Source organism: Haliaeetus albicilla, chromosome 5, assembly GCF_947461875.1.
Source record: "Haliaeetus albicilla chromosome 5, bHalAlb1.1, whole genome shotgun sequence".
NCBI classification, from domain to species: domain Eukaryota; kingdom Metazoa; phylum Chordata; class Aves; order Accipitriformes; family Accipitridae; genus Haliaeetus; species Haliaeetus albicilla.
In genome coordinates this window covers 35,647,281-35,669,403 of record NC_091487.1, presented here as the reverse complement: position 1 = coordinate 35,669,403, position 22,123 = coordinate 35,647,281, and the positions used below count along the sequence as shown (strand labels likewise).

At 33.8% G+C, this 22,123-nt stretch overlaps 1 protein-coding gene across 6 annotated transcripts in view; it reads left to right on the top strand.

The window, feature by feature from the left end:
* FMN1 (formin 1) overlaps nucleotides 1-22,123 on the top strand; it is a 209,578-nt gene that overhangs the window by 95,972 nt on the left and 91,483 nt on the right. For all 6 annotated transcript variants that reach the window (XM_069784109.1, XM_069784110.1, XM_069784107.1 and 3 more), the window contains 2 exons: nucleotides 8,683-9,449; nucleotides 13,611-13,761. In XM_069784109.1, coding sequence (XP_069640210.1) covers nucleotides 8,683-9,449; nucleotides 13,611-13,761 — 918 coding nt within the window. The remainder of the gene's footprint in view (nucleotides 1-8,682; nucleotides 9,450-13,610; nucleotides 13,762-22,123) is intronic.

Below are 22,123 nucleotides of genomic sequence, written 5' to 3'. Positions count from 1 at the left end.
TTGAAGTTCATCTTGGTTAGATAGTTTTTCTTCCAGACAGGACAAGGAAAAAGATGAAATGAAGTGTATCACACCAATTATTTCAGTACAATCAAAAAGGTGAGAGAGGGAAGGAGTAGTAAAACTTCTTTACCATCTCCTTGCCTTTATACTAGTCTAGAAATGCAAGGTTTTATTTTACTTTGTATCCGTCTGAATTGGTGGCATAGGAAGGAGAAATTAATGAATTAATTCAAAATTCCAGGTTGATGGCATTACTTGGTTCTTTATGGTAGGTAATTCACATGACTTGAGCAGTTATACTGACAATCCTTTTATTACAGTAGTCACACCTTCAGATAGTATAAATATGAGTCTTATAAAGGCTGGATATGTTAACTGCATCAAGCTTTCTGTCTTCTGTTATGCTTTCTGTAACAACTTCCTTAAGCTCACAGTAATATGCATTTTATAATGAAACAGAGCTTTTAACAACTTCACTCATATGAATATGCATTGTTCAAATATAGCAATCAATCTGTTAAGTATGGCTAGAAAATTAAGTAGGTAGGGAAGTTATTATGGAATATGCCTTCTGAGCCACTGTAAATGTGTGACTGATATACTCAAATGCCAATTATTATAATTCTTAATATAGGATATACAATTTGATCATCTAGGTTTCCTTTTCATAAATAGAGATTTTTACTATCCTATTTTAAATAGTTAAGCTATTAAAGATATGCTTTGGGCTTTGGATTTTTAATGATATTTGGCATGTCAAAATGCAATTTAATTACAGTGTTGAGTAATTTTGCAACTTAGTTGTTGGAAGAATAATATCTTTTTTTTTTAATGTGTAATCAAATAGCTACATGCTTAGTGTCTGTTTATAGGTTTTACTTAAGTGTAGTAACCTGAGATTGAGGGCCTTTTCATAACATATCCTTGTAGAAATGGTAATTGTTCGAAGAATCACAAATCAATCTTTACAAATAATTGCAGGTGTTGTTAAATCAGAACTTGTATTTCAAAACATATCAAACATGATATATATTTTCACAGTAAATATTATCAAACTTGAAGCGAACTAATGCTTAAAATGCTATGTGAATTTTAAGCAGTCTGTAGTCCTATATATAAGTAATTATGCACATGATATTTTTTTTTAAAAAAGCTGTATGTTGCAGTATAACTGGGTATATTTTAATGATGTGCTATACCAATAATTTTGTACTCCAAAATTACTGGCTATAAGGCTGTATTTCTTTATCAACTACCCAAATGCCAGTAATTGGTAAATAATTAAATATTCAGAAATATATAGAAAAACAGTGTTCTGTATACCCACTGTTGTCAAATTTCCTCTCAACTACTTTTGCTACATTTCCCATATAAAACTATGTATTTCATATTTTTAAATTAGAAAGAGATTTGGGCTCTGTATACATAGCCTGTACAAATATTTAGAGTTCTGGGAATGTTTGAGAATGGTCAGTCATTTAGCTTACATTTTGCTATGAGGTGTAAATATAATCCTTAATGTGTATCCTTGAAAACGGTGATATACCGTATGTAACTGATTATATTTCTTGAGGTATTTTTTAGAGAGGAATTTTGATTTTTATGTAAATTGGCACAGGTTTAATATTTTTTCATTGAGAAATCCTTTGCTGAATCTCTGATTGTTGTTAAAATTTAAAACAAATGTATGTTTTTTCAAGGACAGAGATTTAATAAAAAAGGGCTTTTTTTTCTTTGTCAACACAATACAAGAATAAAAAGTGTGAGCTCTTCCAAAAACTGAAGATGAAATTACTTAGAATGAACAAAACCAAAAAGTCAGAGACTGTCTGTGAAAAATTTGTTTTTCCTCTCTTTTCTATGCACAGTACTTTGATGGCCAAAATATTATTAAGAAAAAAAAAAAGCTGTAAAGTCTATACAAATATTTTTCATCGGCAACTGAATAATTTTTATCTTTTTTTCTTTTTCTTTTCTTTTCTCTTTTGTTTTTGATCTCCCTTTCTCCCCGCATCGTGTCATGTCATGTGTCCTCCCTCCCCCCACCAAGCATTTCTACTTCTAGAAACCATACCCTTAGATATTTTGTGTCTTCTTTGTTTCCATTTTTTTCATTTTCACGGCTTGGCATAAGTAACTAATTAGATGTAACAATCAGTGTAGAAATTCAGAGAAGGGGATAAAATCGAGCTCACTTTCTCTCTACTACGTTGTTTTTCCAGGCTAATTAGAGTAAAAACAAGTAAAAGTGTGTGTTTCTCAGTTAAAGAGGTCTGTCTCTGATATACATAGAACAGCTTTGTTCATTAAAGACGTGCCATTTTTACACAGTTGCTTTTTAGAGTAGAATTGCACTGTAAACACTAGGGAAAAAATACGCTTTAACAGTGAAGCATTAACTTGCTAGTTTCAAAGCAAGAGTTCTGCATATTGCTTGCTCTAAACAGTGTTTTTTACTGTCTTACACTTCTCAAGATTTTTTTTAAACATTTATGGTGCAAATAAGTCTTGACGAATAACAAGCCAGCAACTGATTTTTGAACGTAGATTGCTGTAGAGATTTATGGTTTCCTCATATTCAAACATCCAAGTTGTTCTAAAACTTTCGTATCAGAGCAATTCTATGTCATGGTTAGAAAGTCTTTGTCCATATAAAATCACATTATATAAAGCAGTAACATAACAAATATACTTCATTCGATTGCATTTAATTGACTATATAGACTATAATTGACTGTATTGATTATTAAATGAGACTGTACTCTTTCTGTCACCTATCAGAGCACAGAGAAAAGCTGTCAAATTGGTATTGAGATTTGTCTGTGTCAATTGATGTTATCGTTTCAAAAACATTTAGACAACCTGTAGGTTACATTCTAAGGACTTAGTCTTTTTCTTTTGTGATTAATTACATACGTTACCATCTGAGACTGTAATGGTTAATGGAAGTATGGTACACTGATTCAATTTCTGGGCTTTTTCTTCCTTTGAACATACGCTTCGTGTTCCTGAGTCTCCCGGGACCAAGGCTGAGCTGTCGGCATTATTTCAGAAAATATATCCTGCCTTTTTTCTCTCTGTTGTGTCAGATCATTTAGCAGTGACTTGCACTGCAGGTGCAAAAAGGAAGTTGCTGGAGTCATACAGCAGAGGGCTGGGTGTAAGGGGACCTTATTTAGTCAGAATCAGAGGTGCAAAAACTCTGAAACCTGTGTTCCAAGCAAGGGCAGATTTGGAAGCAAAACAAGACTTATCAGGGAGAGGGACAGACCAAACTGCCTCTTTATTCAGCCTTTTCAAAATGGATATTGGGTGGAAGCAGAAAGCCTATGGAAGAATGGAAAAAGAGGTACATCAGCCAGGAAAGCTAGTTTTAGAGGTCAGAAGAGCATAGGATTAAAATGACAGTTGACAACACTCAAGCTGAATTACATCTTGCAAAGCAAATTTAAGGGTACAGTAGAAGTATTCTTCAGCAATAGAAACAGAAGGAAACTGAGGAAGCAAGGGGAGTGTTACCCAGTAAGGGTGAGCTGGAGACAAAAGGCAATGTAGATTGAACCTAGAAAATTAATACCGAATGAGCTGCCTCAGATTTCAATAGCAGTGATCATGAACACAGGGATGGCTTTTTTCTTAAACTGCACATACACACAGCTTTTAGTAGCTGAATGGAGCACAAGGATTACTTTTTTGCATATGACATTTCTCTTTATATATTTTAATATGGAGTTGTTGACTCATGATCAGTTTGTGATATGCTGTCCTTCGCAGATCCTTTTCCCATAGAATTGCCGTACTACTGATGAGTCCCTTCAGTGGCTACGTACGCTGCAGTCCTCTTTTTTGAATCATAGCATGTATTTTCAGACCACTTGCTTGTCTGATAAAATTATTATTAATTCAGAATTTGAACAGTGTTCTTCAGCATACTAGGATAGCACTGTTTGCATAGTTAATATTGTCAATGAATGCAAGAAAGATTGGACTAAGGTAAGGCATTTTTTTTCAGTAGCATATTGCTGTGTGAATTAGGCTTAAGATACTCAGGAGGTACTTTCAAATTTATGATTGAAATCTGATTTCAGCACATTAAGGCTTTTACAGTACATTTATTTATATACTTATATTTTCTTTCGAGCCAGCAATATGAAGAGGAAATAGTAATAAGGTTTTATTGAAACGTACCTGCCTCTAATCTGGTATTTATAACAGTAATCTGGAGAAAATAGATCTCTACTGTCGTGGAAATTTAGGCAGCTGTAAGTATCAATTTTGTGTGTGTGTGTGTGTGTGTGTACAGGAGAGGGAGCAATATGTGACAAAAACTAGATAATGTCACTGACTGTCATTGACACAATGAGAAGCCAGAGATCCTGTACATGCCAAGGCCTGAGGGCTTAATTTGATATGCTGTCTGAGAGAGTGGATTGATGCTGCAAGAAAGTGAAATGGTCAGGGGAGTAGAAAAATGCGTTCCTTGCACTAGTTTGTCAGTTGTTGAATCTACATATACAATCACAATTTCTTACATGAATGTTGTTAAGAAGCAGGCAGCCAAACTTCTAAACAAGTCAGCAGAGTGGCAAATGCATTTTTCAAATTAAAAAAATTGTTATCCTGTATATCTAAAACACACTGATGAACATCTAAATTGTTCTTCATAATGTCTTGCTTTCATTTTATACAGAAATCATCAGACATTTTAACTCTGATAGGCTTCCAAATCCTCTACCCTTCCTCAGGAATAAATCATGTTCATTCATGCTGCATAGGATGGCTTTCTATGCTTTAGTTTCCAGCCTCTGTCCCTCCAGCCTTCTTCCCGCACCTTCCCTCCCTCAGACATCTTGTTTCCTGCTGAATTTTTTTTTCCATTTCATTCTGCTTAAAACAGCTCTGACCAAACTATTATATTCTGATGGGAGCCTTTGGTCATTGTTCATCTTAACAGTAGTTCCCAAAGACTCTAGGAGTCTGGTGCATGACGTGCCATGAAAACAGACTCGGTATATTGCCAACGTGGTAGTAATAATTGCTGACATGATTTAGTAACAAGGTACTGAATAATTTGAACAGTGTCTATTCAAATCCATCTAGATTTGAATTTAGCTAAAAATTGGTTCTTCCCAGCAGCCACAGGTATTGTTATGTAGCCATCATAAACATTTTAAAGGAGTGTTGACAGACCCTGGAAATAAAACTGTTAGCTTTGGTAGACATATCTACACTATAGTGGAAAAACTTTGGTTCCCATTTAGATGAAAATAGTATTTTAACTGGAAAGGTTGTGCACAAGTGCTTCTAACACAAATCTCTATTCAATAAAATGTCTCTGTGTTCACATTATATTTTTAATATTTCAGGACTCTGGTGACAGCATATAGTATAAAAGTAATTTTGATTATTTCCCACTTGAAATTGTGAGAGGGATATAGTTCTATTATATTCCATTTCAGTATGTTAGATTTGTTTACAATAATGTAAAGTATAAAAAGATTCCATTGTTCCTATCCTTTGATTCATGAATTGTAAGGAAGAAAAGATTTGCCTGGATACATACTGTATCACCACTTGCTATAGCAAAATTTAGTGACTTATCTTTATAATAAAAATGCTAACTATAAATTTTATGTATAATGCAATAGAAGAAGGATTCTAAACTAGTACAAATCCCACAAATTCTAACAAACATCCCATTTGCAAAGTAAAGAAATCACCTTGCATAATGAATGGTTGTACTGGCAATAAGGTTGTGTCAAAATTTATTTTAGTTTCAACTTGGTTTAATTAATTAGTTAATTTTAGTTAATTTATTTTTAGTTTGAGTTGTCCGTAGGCTCCTTCGAGATTTGTATATTGAGGTCTAGTGATTATCAGTAAGTATTCTGCAGCCTGAATTCTGAGATTTCATTCTAATAGGCAGTACCATGTAAAAAGTTTTAAGCCACAGACAAGTGAAAATTGTAAATTTTTAAAAAATATTTTTAGTTATTGACTTGCTTTCAGGAGTCAAAGGTGCCTAAGTTTAGTACACAGTGGTTTTCTTTATTATTTAACACTACATGTTGATAAGGTATCTAACTAGTCCTTAGTGGTATAACAAAGAGAATGTAATAGACTTTATACATATTTGTCATAGTACATGATAGAAAGAGAATGTTTAAATTCTACCTGTGTGGAGTGACTGGAAGCTGTTTGATCTCCATTTGATTCATTACAAGATTTTCAGCTCATTTCATCTCTTTTAAAGAAATATTTTTCAGGAAGCAGACCTTTATTAAGAATACGTATGTATTATTTATGTGTATACATATATATAAATAGTACATATTAACATACATATTCTTGAAAATTTTGTTGAAAATACTATCATAGTTAATGTAAACTGAAGACATTCCAGTATTACTTAATATTTTGGTGAACAAGATTGTTTTGAGATGTAAGATAATCAAAATAAAAACTTGTTTTATTACTTATTGCTCTTTTATATTGCAGTCACTCAGTTGGAAAATACTGATCTTTTCCGTTGATGAGATGTTCAACACAGATTCCCAATGTGTCATTTTTGTTAAGCCTGCTTTTCTTTTTTGTGCTTAGTAATTTTAGCTTTAATTCTGGTTTATGTTAGTAATTTTATTATTTTTATTAACAGAAATTAATTTTGAAAATGTGAAAGTTAAAAGCAAGACAAAGCATAAAACTATCGCCTCAAATATAATTTTGAGTTCAAACCACCAGTTTTATATTGTAAATTAGAGACTGAAGATCTGTAGTTGAAAAGGTATATAATACTAACACAGTTGCTTTCATGCCCAGTTAAATGTAATAAGTAGTTTTGTAGAATACTGTGCTTGTTTTTTACAGTGTGTTTTTGAGGTGACTTCAGATTTACTGCTGGGAAAATCTTTAACGTTCAAAGTAAATTGTTCTATTGGGGAGTTTTTGATGTCCAATAGGGGCAGAATACTATGATAAACAAAATAGCTAAATTCCCTGAGGCAAACTTACTTCATTACCTCATTTATGGGTCAGTATGCCAAGTTTAAAAAGAAAGGTGATTGCTCTGGAGCAATTCACATGGCAGAAAATTTTGTGATAGTTGAACTGAACTAATAATTAAGCTGAGCAATAACAAACTTTGATAGAGTAACAGTAGGAAAAGAAAAAAAGCCAAGCAAAACATGTTTTATTTGTTGTACATATTAGTCCTAGTTTTTCTATAAAACTAATAGAAATTGGGTTGTTTCCAATACAAATCTCTGTTTGATTATCTTTGCAAGACTTTAAAGGATTTCCCACCTTTACACTTGCCAGTTAAGAAAAGGAGCATTTTGTATCCAGTATTTTCAGATTGTTTACTTTGGATTTTATCTTAACAAATTGATTATTGAATGCAAGCTGATCATACTGCTATAAGAAAGAACATATATCTCTTCAAGCTTCTTTGTATGATATAAAATTACAGTATATTACACTACTGTATTTGCCATACTGACCTACACATGCATGACTTGGATGCATATTAATTAATGCTGTAAACTATTAACTCTGACCTAATACTCCAGTTGGAATGATAAGTAGGGAGTGCTGTGTTGCCACTTCTGACCAGCACTATGTGGGAAGTTTTTAAGTGTAAATTGCTGCGCCTGCAGGAATTTGGGAAAATCGCAGCTCATTAGCTGCTTCTGTTGAAATGTTGGCTTCCCTTTGTACAGAGATCCTGAAAGAACCATGGAAAATGCTCTTTCAGGAGTCATTGGCTTGCAAAGAAACAAGATAACACCAGTCAGCTGCCCGATTGATAGAATCATGGCATAACAGAAAATAGCTTGCAGGGACTTAATCATCTGGAATAGCAGTACTGGATCGGATTATTTAAAGGAGATATTTCTGTGTCAAATGTTTTGTATTTTTCTGATATATGGTAAGAAAAGTAGTTTGGTTTTTTTCTTCCTTACTTACATATATTCTTGAAAGGTTGTTATTTCTTTCTACCTCAGTGAAATCCTCTTTATCCTCTTGGTCTAAAATTTGTTTTCCTGAATTGTAGATTGAAATATATCTGGTAGAAATGAAGTCTTCATTTAATAGTAAAGATAAATTTGAAGGAGAATTTATGTGTGCCTCTGAATTTAATTGATGAGAACACTTTTAATAGATTGAGAAAGTATTTTAATTTTTTTATTTAATGTTTTATCTGGGAGGAATTTGAACTTCTGTTGTGGTTAATCTATTTTACTTCCTAACATGTTAACTATATATATGCCATATGTGTGAAGTGAAATAGTCAACAAAATAATGTCATTAAGTACAACACCATTCAAAAAAAGTACCTTTGTTCCATAATGAACTAGTAATTACTGCATTCAACAATTAAAAACCAGTAAGTCTGCTTAAAGACAAGGTACAAGTTAGAATTTGCTAAATCAATATTCTAGATATTTACTCATAAAATACGTTTTGTGGAAACAGACACTGCTTACATATCTTTAAAGACTAGTACTTGTCCGGTTATGTAATAGCTTGCAATAAAGCCATTTAGAACTAGGAAAGTGAAGTATTTCTGTCTTTGCTTAAAGTAAGAACATAGTCTAAATGTGACGATTTTTAGTTACTATGAAATAAACACTTCAGAAAAATGTTTGCACTAAGGTTTTTTTTGTTGTTGTTCTGCAGTCTCAGTTTGAACTCAGGGTATTCCATATTCGTGGGGAACATGCTGTATCAACTGCTCAGCTTGAGGAAACCATTGCACATCTGAAGAATGAACTCGATAATAAATTAAACAGAATAAATGAAAAAGCAAAGGATATCGGTGTTTCTACTGAAGATGATAACCCACCAAAGACATACCGAAATGTATGTATACAGACTGACAGAGAAACTTTCATAAAGCCTAGTGAAGAAGAAAACAGAGCTGTGAAAAATAACCAGATAGTACCCAGAAAGCTTAATATTTCTTCTTTGTCACATAGTATTTCTGCCCAAAGTGAAAATAAGGACAATTACAATGTACAGTCTTCAGAAAGTGTCTTATCTTGTCAACCAAAACAAATGCTGCCTCCTCCACCACCACCGCCACCTCCTCCTCCCCTTCCTGATTCTTCACTACCAGGTTTAGTTCCTCCACCACCACCTTTGCCAGCGGGTCTGACTTCACTGACATCTCAGTTTGGATCTAGTCCACCACTGCCACCTCCACTTTTTGAAGGCTGTAGGAATTTTCAAGCACCACCGCCACCACCACCACTTCCAGGGTCGGGACCTCCTGTTCCTCCTCCACTGCCTGGATCTGGTTTACCTCCACCCCCTCCACCTCCAGGGCCTGGGTCCTTTTTTAATAGCACTTTATCGTCAAACCAAGGTCCTCGAAAACCTCCCGTTGAACCTAGCCGTCCCATGAAGCCTTTGTATTGGACACGGATACAATTGCAAGGTAGCAGGTAAAATATATTTATTTGGACTTAGAGTTGCTATTTATAGGCCATGATACAAGGGTATGTATACTAATTAAGACTTAATAACAAAAACTTAACAGTCTTGGAATGTGTAACAAAATCAGCGTAGAGGCATGGAATTTACATGTTTTAAGAAAAAAATTGAATCAGTTCTAGAAGTCTAAAAATAGATCACCAGAAATTACTTTGAAATATTAAATATAAATTAGAATTATATGCATTATAAATGAAAATTATGTGCATTATATCAAAAAGAAATTTTGTCCTTTTTTTCCCCAAAATCCAAGTACTCCATGGGCCACTGTAGTGACAGGGTAGCACTGAAGAGAAAAAAGGTAGCCAACAGATTAGAAAGATTTTTTTTTTTTTTTTTAATCTTAATTAGAATTGAAATGTTAAAGTTGGTGAGGTGAGAACCTAGAGTTTCATTTTTGCTTTCCAGTCATTTCAGGTGATACCATCTTCAGAGCACTATGTTGTGTCATCCTCTGTGATGCCAGTTCTAGAAACAGTTAAACTGGAACCTAACCTCTGTGTATAGTTCCGTCAGAGCAGGAAAACTAAAGCATATGTATAAATATATGTAGCTCAGGAACCTGTAGCATGACGCATCCATTATGGAGGAGGTTCAGTACTGACAGACACCGCTGTAGTAAAAAAAAAAAAAAAAAAAAATTTACCAATCTTACTCTGATTTAGTGCTGGGATGAAACTCTTGAGGGAAGGGATGCCATCCAGAAGGACCTTGACAGGCTTGAGGAGTGGGCCCATGCAAACCTCATGAGGTTCAACAAGACCAAGTGCAAGGTCCTGCACCTGAGTTGGGGCAATCCCCAATATCAATACAGACTAGGGGATGAATGGATTGAGAGCAGCCCTGCAGAGAAGAATTTGGGGATACTGGTGGATGAAAAATTGGACAGGAGCCAGCAAAGTGAGCTTGAAGCCCAGGAGGCCAACTGTATCCCGGGCTGCACTTAAAGAAGCGTGGCCAGCAGGTTGAGGGAGGTGATTCTTCCCCTCTACTCTGCTCTCGTGAAACCCCACCTGGAGTACTGCCTTCAGCTCTGGGGCCCCCAACATAAGAAGGACATGACCTGTTGAAGCAAGTCCACAGGAGGGCCACAAAGTTGATAGGGGGCTGGAGCACCTCCACTGTGAGGACAGGCTGAGAGAGTTGGGGTTGTTTAGCCTGGAGAAGAGAAGTCTTGGGTGGGGACCTTATTGCGGCCTTTCAATATATAAAGGGTGCTTATGAGAAAGATGGAGAAAGACTTTTTACTGAGGCCTGTAGTGACAGGACAAGGGGCAATGGTTTTAAACTGAAAGGTGGTAGATTTAGACTGCATATAAGGAAGAAATTTTTTACAACAAGGTTGGTGAGACACTGGAACAGGTTGCCCAGAGAAGCTGTGGATGCCTCATCATTGGAAGTCTTCAAGGTCAGGTTGGGTGGGATTTTGAGCAACCTGATCTAGTGAAAGATGTCCCTGCGTGTGGCGGGGGGTGTGGGACTAGATGATGTTTAAAGGTCCCTTCCAACCCAAACCATTCTATGATTCTATGAAAGCAGTCTAATAGTATATACTGTTCTGGCAAATCTAAAGTTACTATGAAAGATAGTGTTTTATTTATTTGTTTATAAGGGATCATTTGGTGAACAGGCATAAATAAACAATTTTTGGACAGTCTTTTTGAAATGATCCCACAAACTTTGTTTATGCTATCCATTTATTCAGCTGGCAGAGGAAAAGAAGTGCTCACATTTACACTTTCTGAGCCAGCATACATACCTTACTGCCACAGCAGTGTGTGGTTTCAGTGCTGCTCAGCTGCTCTTTTGGATTTTGGCTGATTCCAACTTTGCTTCAAGTGTTTATTAATGTAACATAGAGCTCCATTAAGAGGGTTGGCTCACAAAGTATTTTGGGGGGATGCTTAAGTGACATGGACTATTTCTAGTTTAACAAGGAGCTGCTAGAATCATGAACTAAAATTCAGGTCCTGTGTTATGCAGGTAATGAAATCACACGATTATTCAGGTCTTAAAAGTAAAATCATTATTATCTGTGTTCAAAATTATTTTAGCATAAGTGCAGTTACAAAGATGTTAAGTTTATTTTAAACATTTTAATAATTTACATTATTATATCTGACATATATGCTATACTATATATACACACTATATTACATACTGTATTATATACTGTGACTATATTAGGTATTATTATATGTTATGAATTACTGTATTACAGATTATTTGTTTAGATTACTTAATATATTATTATAATAGGTCACTATAAATTATTTAAGTATTACAAATTATTTATGATTATTCTTAATCGTTTATTTTAAGTTATTTTTAGGATTATGTTTAAACACAGTAAATATCTGCATTTAAATGTATTTAAATATGAGTTTTGTTTTAGCTTACAATTTTGATGAGAAAGAATCATTATTCTGGTATAATAAAGCATAGTAAGGTGTTAATATTTTATATAAAATGTTTGACAGGAACAAACAATTAATGAAATGTCAGTTGTATTCTTTCAATGATTCAGAATTAAAGGCATTGAAATATTTTGGAGCAGGAAGTTTGAGCATTTGGGGTTTACTTTCCAAAAATTACTAGTGATAAATTGTTTCATAGTGAATAAATACTTGGTCCATAAATAAACCTTATAGTAATTCTTCCTATTGATTCACTGAAATCAAAATATTTTTCTGAAATATTGCTGGTTCACCAAGCTTTTGCTGGATGCAAGATAAGGTCTAAGTCATAGCTTTCTCGTGAACTGCTGGTTACCAGATATAATGGTCCAGCATTTTCATGGTCTGCACTAGAACTGGAAACTTCTTCAAGGGTCTGCTGCTTAGATCAGCAGCTATCCAGGACTTCAAATTTCTTGTTACAGAGCCAGAAAGAATCCTTCATTCTTCAGGGTGATTGACACTACAGCTAGTATCAAGGAGGGTGAAACTGTGGAGCTGTAAGCATGTCCTGTGACACAGAATATGCTGCATCAGCAGATGCTAATAGAGTTCCTTAAACATTCACAATGGTAAATTTACAGTTGTGTATTAAGTATAAAAAATCCTAAATTTGAAAAAAAAATTAATTTTGGTTCCCCTTAAATTGATAGGTATTGCATTTTGTTGCATATTACATCTAATAAAAATGTGTTTAGTGACATCAGCCATTTGTATTTTACAGGGGTTTTAATCACTTTTTTTTTTTTTGCAAATAATTTCACTGCCTTTTAGTGACATCTGCTGGAAGAAGTGGTCCCACCTTCTACTGATAAACAGACAAGAAGAGCACTCAGAAGTTTTGTCACACATATTTTCTTGAAACACTGAAATTTTGAAACAAAACTCATTCAGAATTGAAGTGCCATGTTTGCAGCACTACATAGTATTTTCCCCAAATCCAGATAAAACTAGAGGATTGTGTAAAAAAGTTCCTAAGTGTTCCAAAACTAAAGCTGGTCTTGGAACGCAAAAAAAGAGGGAAAGATAATCCACATTTAAAATTTAGTTGGTTGGCTGGAGCAGAATACTGGGTGGTCTCCCAAAATATAGGCCACATAATTACTCTAGTTTCTCAGAACTGCAACAAGGATAAATATGAGCATACAACATCTGCAGCTAACCTGAAGTCAGTCAAGTCCTATACAAGTGACCCCAAATGCTCTTAAAATATACTTGAATAAAGTTTCTTCACTATTTGTTGATACTGTTTATTTTTATAGGTCTAAATAGATTACTAGGAATTTCTCAAAAAAGCTACTCTTGAAATACCTCCTCCTAATCCTAGTTGAATGACAGAAGTGTCTCGATGTATTTGCACAAGCTGCAGTTGTAATATTTGATTGTTGTACAAAAAACTGTACAATACAAATAATGCATTTTGATAGTCTAGCAGGCATGGATACTAAATAGCTAAACTTTTCGCTACAGCCTTCTGCAAAACATTTTGGCTCCTTACAAGAGCAAGGTATAGGGAAGGAATGCTGTTTATATAGCAGTAGTACATGTTGCTTTGAGTTTTAAATCTATAATGGATTTTCATCTATTATGGTTAGATCTGTTATGGTTCTTCATAAATGTTTATTGGAAATTTTATAATTACCTTTCCCTTTGTAGGAAAACTGCTATGCCAACATTATGGGAATCACTAGAAGAACCTGATATACTTGATACTACTGAATTTGAATATTTATTCTCCAAAGACACCACTCAGGAAAAAAGAAAACCATTATCAGAGACTTATGAAAAAAAAACCAAGGCCAAAAAGGTATTTATTGTTTCTTTGTGTTTTCTTTTTTTTGTGTCACTGTTTAGTTTTACATTTTAAGAAAACCCTCTTTTTATTTACAGTTGAACGAACAGATAATAGATGGGTTTGTAAATCTTATTTTAAAGCAAAATAGGTGGACTGCTGATTCAACTCTTGCTTGAGAATGCAAGGTTATTATTTAACTTGGAAGATTTCTTGACTTTGAAAATGAAAGTTCCCTATCCTAGTGAGGTAGAAAAAACATCATATAGGAGAACTGAATGAAAGTTCTAATATGAGTCTAAAAGTGCCAATATTTCAGGCTGTGTCTGTCCTTGAACTGATCTATAGTTAAACACTGTCATTAAGTTACTCTAGCAAACCACTTTTCCATTGAGATGAATTTTATTGGAAAAACAAAGCATAAAGCAAGATAGGACTGTTAGACATTTTGAATAAGGAATGCCAGAAAACTTTTTTCTGGTATAGCTAAAGAGCTGTGTCAGGAAGGGACAGGATGATCATGTCTTTAATGGCCAAAAGTTTATGCAGTAACTCTGTCATTACCGTAGCACAGATATTGTGTGCCTCAGACATGATTCATTACAGAGAGAGCTTGTAGTTGTCAATTACTATGTGCAGATAGGACAAAGAAATGGCATTAGTAGTATTTGCTGCAGGAAAAATTCTAGGCTGAATAATAGTCGATACTGTTTTCCTAAAACAATGTGGTTATGTATTAGAAACCCATTTAAATATATACTATATTGTAAATCTCTTTGAGCTTACCTGCTTGGAACCACAAGAGGGCACTTTGTATGTAGGCTATGCTATCTATGTTCAACTTTATAATACATATAATGTGAAATATACACACATAGATACATATCAGTGCAATCAGATCTTTCAAAACATCTTTGATCATAAACTTACTGTATTGTGTCTTAGCGCAATAGTTAATGAGAAGTGTAAATAAGGCTATAGGATATATAAGATTCAAACTCATGTGATGCAAAAAGTGAAAAATGAAAAATGGGGCCAGGATGGGGGCATGCTGGCATTTGTAAGTACACCCTAAAGAAATTATTAATTGTTGCAGTCCTTCAAATGTTAGATTGAAGTTGGACATGAACATCTCTGTGAAAAATATTTTGACGTATTTTACTTGACAAATGATTCAAGTGCATATGGCACATAGTACACAGCTGTATCTGTAAATCCCAGTAGCTGACATTTGTGATGCCCTCTTTCTAAAATGTATTTTCACATTTCATTGATTTACCTCTTTCAGAAAGATTTATTTAATAGGAAACACAGGTTTCTAAAGAACTTTGAAGAAAAACATAACCAATGTAACTTTAATGGAGAAATAATATGCACAAATAGTTACCTTTGTATTTCAAAATCACAGCAATTGAGTGAATATACCTATTTCTCCAGGTGTATGACAGCAAACCAGGTAGAGAATTAGGCCTGTATTCTGAAAGATTAAATTGCATTATTCTTTTCTCTTGCTACTTTGTAAACTAACTTACTTGCTACAGCAGCACAATTTTTTAATGATCTCTCTTAACTTTATCCAAAATCAAATTGGATAATAGTTACTCTATACAATATAGGAAATAATGATATAATAATAAGTACTATTTCTTGTGAGAAACCAATGTATTTTCTTACAAAGATATCTTCTTTACTTATGTCACTGTTTGAATTATTCTGGTTTGTTATTAAATGTAAGCTTATTATTTTAAGACTAGGTATATATTTCCATTAATGAAATGGAAAAAGTTCATTTAAAGTACTGTGTGAAAACACAAAAGTAAATCCCCTAAGAGATAAAGTAACAGTTATATCTATTATTATGTCCTTAGTTTGGTAAAACTCATGCGATTATGATCATGGTGTGATAAACCATGGGAACTGTAGGGCTTTCAGTGAAAATTTCAAAAACTCATGGTCAAAAATACCAAACTTTCTGTCATTTGGTCAATTTAAAAATTAAAAATAAATCAGCTTTTAGAATTCAAATTAAATTTGACTCTAAGTGAGTATAGAAGCATTTTCTTATTGTATATCCTGTCTTTCAGCCTTTCTTTGTTAAATGGCTCATGGTAGCAGATGAATATTTTTACAGACAGTTGGTCCTCTTAGATGGTCCTGTGTTTTTTATTTGTCTCTCTGAAAGCCCAGATGTCTGCAGCCTGGCTCCAATGGATCAATCTTGGTGGGCTGCAAGCGATACAGTAGTAGAGAGGCGTTTTATTTAGTTACAGGAGGGTTTATTAGTAGATTATAACAGAAGGGTCCTGTAGGTTAATGTAAAACTTATCAGTTCTGCTGGCTTCATTTGTGCTTTCTCATGCTTTTTCTTGGCTTTCAACTTTTCTTGCGTTTTTTCCAACAATTATATCTATCTACTAGGGTTTTAACAACAATCTTTTTCTTTGCTTCAGTACAGAAATTTGTGTTTGTCTGGTTTTAAGAATGCTACAGGTGTAATAGTGTATGGAATTGTATAGTCTGGTTAAAGATGCTTTCTACAGGCATTAAGACAGACACATGAATCTTACGAGCTTCATCATATTATAATTTTTAGCTGATGCTGCATCATTTTGTATTTTTTTGTAAATTCCTTTCTCATGTTCTATAAAAAAGCCTTCCAGAGCAATATACAGGTACAGTGATAGAATCTGGAGTAGTAGTTTGTGTTTGGAGTAGGTAAGCTATTTTATTTAATAATACATGTTAGTGCTGACCTATTCATGGCATTAAATCTCTTCTCCTCTGCACAAACTTTGTCCTATTTCATACTTTCTTATACAAACTAAGTTCGGCTTGCTTGGTATTTAGAGAAATGACAAACCAATAGGTGGTGCAGGATTGCTTATTAAAACACAATTACTTAATACTTTTCTCCTTGAATGAGAATTACATCAGTACCTCACAATCAAGTTCCTTATGCAATTGGAAGTAAGATTCTATCTTTGGAATTAGAGGGGAATTGTTTCTCATTTAACTGGGTCTTCTTTATAAAACTAAGGAGGCTTTAACAATTAGTGGCTTGCTGAATTATGACTTCTCTACCATCTATTTACATTTCTCTTGCAGTTCAAATAAAATAATATTATTCAATTTATTCTCAGAATTCTTATTTTTGTGAAACCACTGAAATAATCTGTATGCTTAATCTGTGGAATGAATGCTTCTGTGGAAAGTATCACATTAAGCCTATAGAAATTTCACTTTGTTCTATTCTTACCCATTTGTCCACATAGTAGACACCTCATGGCAACACAGATTAAAATATTCACCATATGCTGTGGTTTTGTTGCTTACCAGCTGATAGGTATCTACCATTTTCAGCCAGAAGTATCTAAATCTTGTCCTACATAAATGGAACAGATGGTCTGTATTCCAGTACGATTTGACAAGTTATGTTCAGAAGGGAAACTTCTGAATATATACTTGTATTCATATATATATTTTTATATATATACACTGTATTTGCAATATGATATGTAATTTATAAAATAAATACTTATAATATAGAATATATATATACTCCTACATATAGTCAGTGTCAAAACAGCAGAATACATTTGAGGATTCTGTGGGCATCTATGCTGGGTCTGGTTACCTTGGTATTTTCACTTATGACCTAGATAATGGAATATTAACTCTGCAGCCACCACCTAGTTGTGAGAGGCTTATACTGGAGTAGACCCTTCAGTAAGCTTTCATGTATCAGAGATAGGGTCTGAAATATAGGGATAAGCACAAAGCTAATACAGTTAACCACAAGGTTAATACAGTTAAGGATATTCAGCTACCTAGAAATAAGATGGGGTACAACTGGCTAACTGTCTAGGTAATAGTTTAGCAGAAAGGATCTTGGGGTTATAATGGCTCACAAGAGGTAAATGAATTGTCAAATCATGGTACTACTAAAAAGGGAAAACAGAACTCTGATAGAAGTATTGCTTGCAAGACAATCTACTTAGCCATGTCTCAGTTAAGAACTGCATCTAGATTTAGGCACTACAGCCTTTCATTAAAAATGTTTACTAACTGTAAAGAGTCAATAGGAGTGAGAAAAGAATTGAATTATTATGATTGTTTAGTCTAGAAAAGAGAAGGTTGATTGGGAAATGCAGTAAATGTCATCAAGTGCATGCAGCTGCTGCAAAGAAAGATTACAAAAAGCTTTCTAAAAGTAAGGATACCAAAGGAATGCAGAACAATTTTGGCTAGGGAAATTGTGTTTCTGTATTGGGAGATCTTTAAGAAAATTTGTGTAGAATGATACACATCTAGTTGATACTTTCTTGAAGTGCAGAAATGCTTTGGATGACATTTTGAGTGCCTTTCCAACATCATGATTATGTTACTCAGTTAAAAGGCATAAAGTCCACTTTCTGTCCATTGTCCTATGGATGGAAACAGCTGACTATCCTTTTTTCCAGAGTGGAAGCACTTTCATGATTCCCAAATTCATTGCTTTTGTGCCTGCCAGAAAATGGCTTATTAATTGAGTTACGCTAGGTTCTAGAGGCTATCATCCTGACATGAGGATGAAATGATTAGAATTTGAAATGCAGTTGTTAAAAAATGAGATATTCTAACAAGTATGTGGGGAAAAAACGAAGTTAAGAATCTTCCAGCAGCAATGCTAATATAACTTCTTAAAGGCCTGCATAGAGGGTGATTTTATTTATTTTTAGGCATATATTAAATTATTTTGGAAAAAATGTAGCACATTCACTTGATAGTGATACAATGTAAACATAATATAGTTTAAATGAAGGTCAGATGCACCTTTCTAGTACACTTACATATTCTTGAAGTTTGTTACAGTAATGCTTACCTGGGCTTAGAAGCTCTGCAAGGTGTGTGGCTGTTCATACTTCTGTGATCATGCACTCCTTTGGAAAATCTAGCAGCTTTGGAAGAACCTCTTATTTTTTTTCCAATTCTACATCCTCTGAAATATTTCAGAAAACCCTTATTCTTGTGCATTTATCTGCTCTGAATATATGCAATCTTGTAAACAAAAGTTCTACGGTATACTGTAGATAATGATCAAAATAAATATTCTAGGTTTTTAGGTATTATGTCTTGAGAGTAGAATTTGTCTTTTCTGGATGGGGAGAATTTACTGTCTAGATGAATATATTAGGTATGTCCCAATATTAGAGCAAAATTGCGCAATATATTTAAGAATTAATAAATACAATTCTTCTCTCATAAGAATGCTTCTGAAGTGTGAGACTAAAAGCATTATAATCTTATATGACGTAGTACAATGCAGTGATTTTTTTTGGATGCGATATCTATGAAATTGAAAAGAGACTCTTGCTTGCATCCTGACTTTCCCAGAGAGTCTAGGTGGGTAAATAATGTAAGGAAAGAGTGGGATTTATTTCCTAGGATAGTTCTGAAGTGGTTGAATTTGCAGCAGGTGAAGTTGAATTTACTGGAAAAAATAAAGAAGTTCATTAGCATCTGAATATGAATCAAATAAATTTCTCTCGTTTTGGCTAATTCAATTAGCTTAATCTAAATACGTAAGTTACTGGTATAGTGCACCTTGGCAATATACATTGGATCTAAAAGTATTTACACTAAGTCTTTAGTTAAGCTTTTTCAAATGCACGTAGTTGGTCCCACTTTCAAAATTATTTAGAAGTTACAGTTTCTTGGAAATCAAGAAGAAAAAGGGCTAGATTCACCAGGTTATTTTAGTACATAACTTCAATTTAGGTATTAATTCTATTGGACATTTGGACTTTAAATGCCTTTTGAATATTACTCCTTTTTTTTAACTCCTATTTTTAAAGTATCACTGACATGCTTGTGAAAGTGCAACTGTTAATCTAGACTATTTTCATTGTCATTTCTGTATTTTCTTATGCTTAGATTTCAGTTGTAGCATTCCAGACATACGATTTCTGCACCTATTGTATTATCCACTAACACTCACATTAAAGCATTTATCTGGGAATGTGTGGTTTATTTTTAAAAGCATATTGTAAGTTTTATTTGTGAAATTTGTAAATGAGCTTCAACTATAAAGTTTTATGTACCAAAAATGTTCAACTGTAAGTAGATTCAGTACAGTACCATTAAGGTCCGTAGCTGTTTATGAAAACAATGAAAACTAAGAACAATTAGCGTATTAAAACTAACCTATTTTTCTGGGAAAAAAAATCAGTTGTTTTTGAAAGCAACTCAGTTTTTAATAGATTTGAATATAATTTGAAGGATCTAGCATCTTTCTCAGACTCTGAAAGTCTTCTATAGATGTTTTCATGTCAGATGAAGGACTGAAGTTTTACATGCAAACGATTTTGCTTTCATTCATTCTTAACTGTTAACATTTCTTGTTTGTACATATCCATGCAAATTTTTAAGCTGATAGGCACATGTAATTGTTTTCAAGGCATAGGTTCTCCCTTTCCTGTTAAATTTGCAGAACCAAAACCTGTTCTTCCAAATAGAAGGAAGGCAGAATTAGGACATATATTTTGGAAAGAAATAAAAACCATGATTCATTATGTATTAAGTTATGATACCCTGTAAGCCTGAAAAAGAGGTAATTTAGAAAAGAACATTCCTTTGCTATGATTTATTCCATGTGCATTTTGTAGCTCCATTGCTGGACTTACACATATTTTGAAGTTGCATTAGTTTTTCCAATATATTTGAGCACTTGTTAGTAACTTATCCTCAAAAACTCAAGTATTTTCTATACTTTTTCAAGAAACAGGATAGTTGGATATTTGTGATGCCACTCCGTCTTCATCTTACAAAAAAAATGAGTAAATGTCAAGTAATTTGTGTCAGGTGTATGCTCCAAATGAAAGTCCATCAATCATTTTTGGCCCTTTAGTGCAATGATTATCATTTCAAAGACGCAGGAGGACATTAAAGATAATGGCTTTTCTGTTGTCTATTATCTCTAACAGACTTCACATAATTATTAACATGTGTTCTCATTTAAGAAGAGTGTCAATATTTTGAGTGAATTGCATTTTTTTAACTGAAGGGGATATGTCTGTCAGCAAGTTTTTTGTCCATCTAACTAAATGAGGAATTACAATTAATGAATTTTGTGTTTCTGCAAGAAGGGCAGATATTGCAGAAAATGTTGGAAGCTTTGCAGGGTTGAAACACAATGTCTGTCTTCAGCTGTCTGCATAAGATAATAAGCAGTGTTCAAACTTGAGTAGAAGTAGTAAAATGCTAGTGCGTGCTCTTCCGAGGCACTCTCACTTTCTTTTTATTTTTTGTGCTGTACTGAGAATGAATACAGCATTTCCTTGTTTACCACAAAGCTCTGCAGTCATGTAGGATATGGAAAGTATCTGTAAAGGGTAAATATCTATTTTGTGGCTTTGTCTTGTTTTTCCAGTTCTGATAGGAATAAAAATATGGAAGTAAGTTTCTTACTAGCTCATTTCTTACCTCCCATTTTATCCTGAGAAATTGCCATTTGCTTGTCCTTTAGCAAAAGGCTAAAAATAGTGGGGTTTTTTCATCCAACAGAATTGCAAATAGAATTACATGTCTCCCAAAATATTTTTAAAATATTTAAAAAATATAAAGCTGTGGTTCATCCATGTTAAACAAAAAATAGTTAATCTTGGGTCTCCTTTGAGTAGGAATAAAAGAGATAATGTCTAGTCTTAAGCTTCTGAAATTTCTTTGGTAACTCTTGGAGTGTTTATGTAGAATGGCTTGAGGGGCATACTTACTTGCTTCTTGTGCAGGATATTCTTCCTCTGTTCGAACAGGGTTTCAGCAGACTACTTATGGGTCCAGGCTGTTGACTTCACCATAAAAGTTAATGAGTGGGAATGGAGGGAAACACTGTGATATGCAGGACAGCTTTTTAGCTTATGGTTTCTCTCAATAAATTTAAATATTATGGAAAGAATCCATGCACCAGCAGGAGGAAGGATTTAGCTTTTAATCACTAAAGTAAACTGAATCTGTTCAGATTTCAGCACCAGTAAGTGTCCTGGACAGAATGTAGACATTACAGTTAGACAAAACAGTGAAGTCTGTCGTATAATATTTAATGAAATACAGTTCTGGCTACATTAGAGAAACACCTTTTAATGGGAATGACAAAATAATTTATGAATGTGTTCAAGCTTCACTATGACTCCACTTTTAAATTAGATGATATATATTTGAAAGATGTAGAAGGGGCACTCGTGTACAGCAAATCAACAAACTTAATAACATTAAAAAATAGTTGGGGAACACCACATAGAACAAATAATGTTATGGATCACTGAATTAAATGAATTAGCACAAGCAGTCACAATTTTGTCATTGAGCCAGAAGATGCTGCATCCATTACAATGATACATTC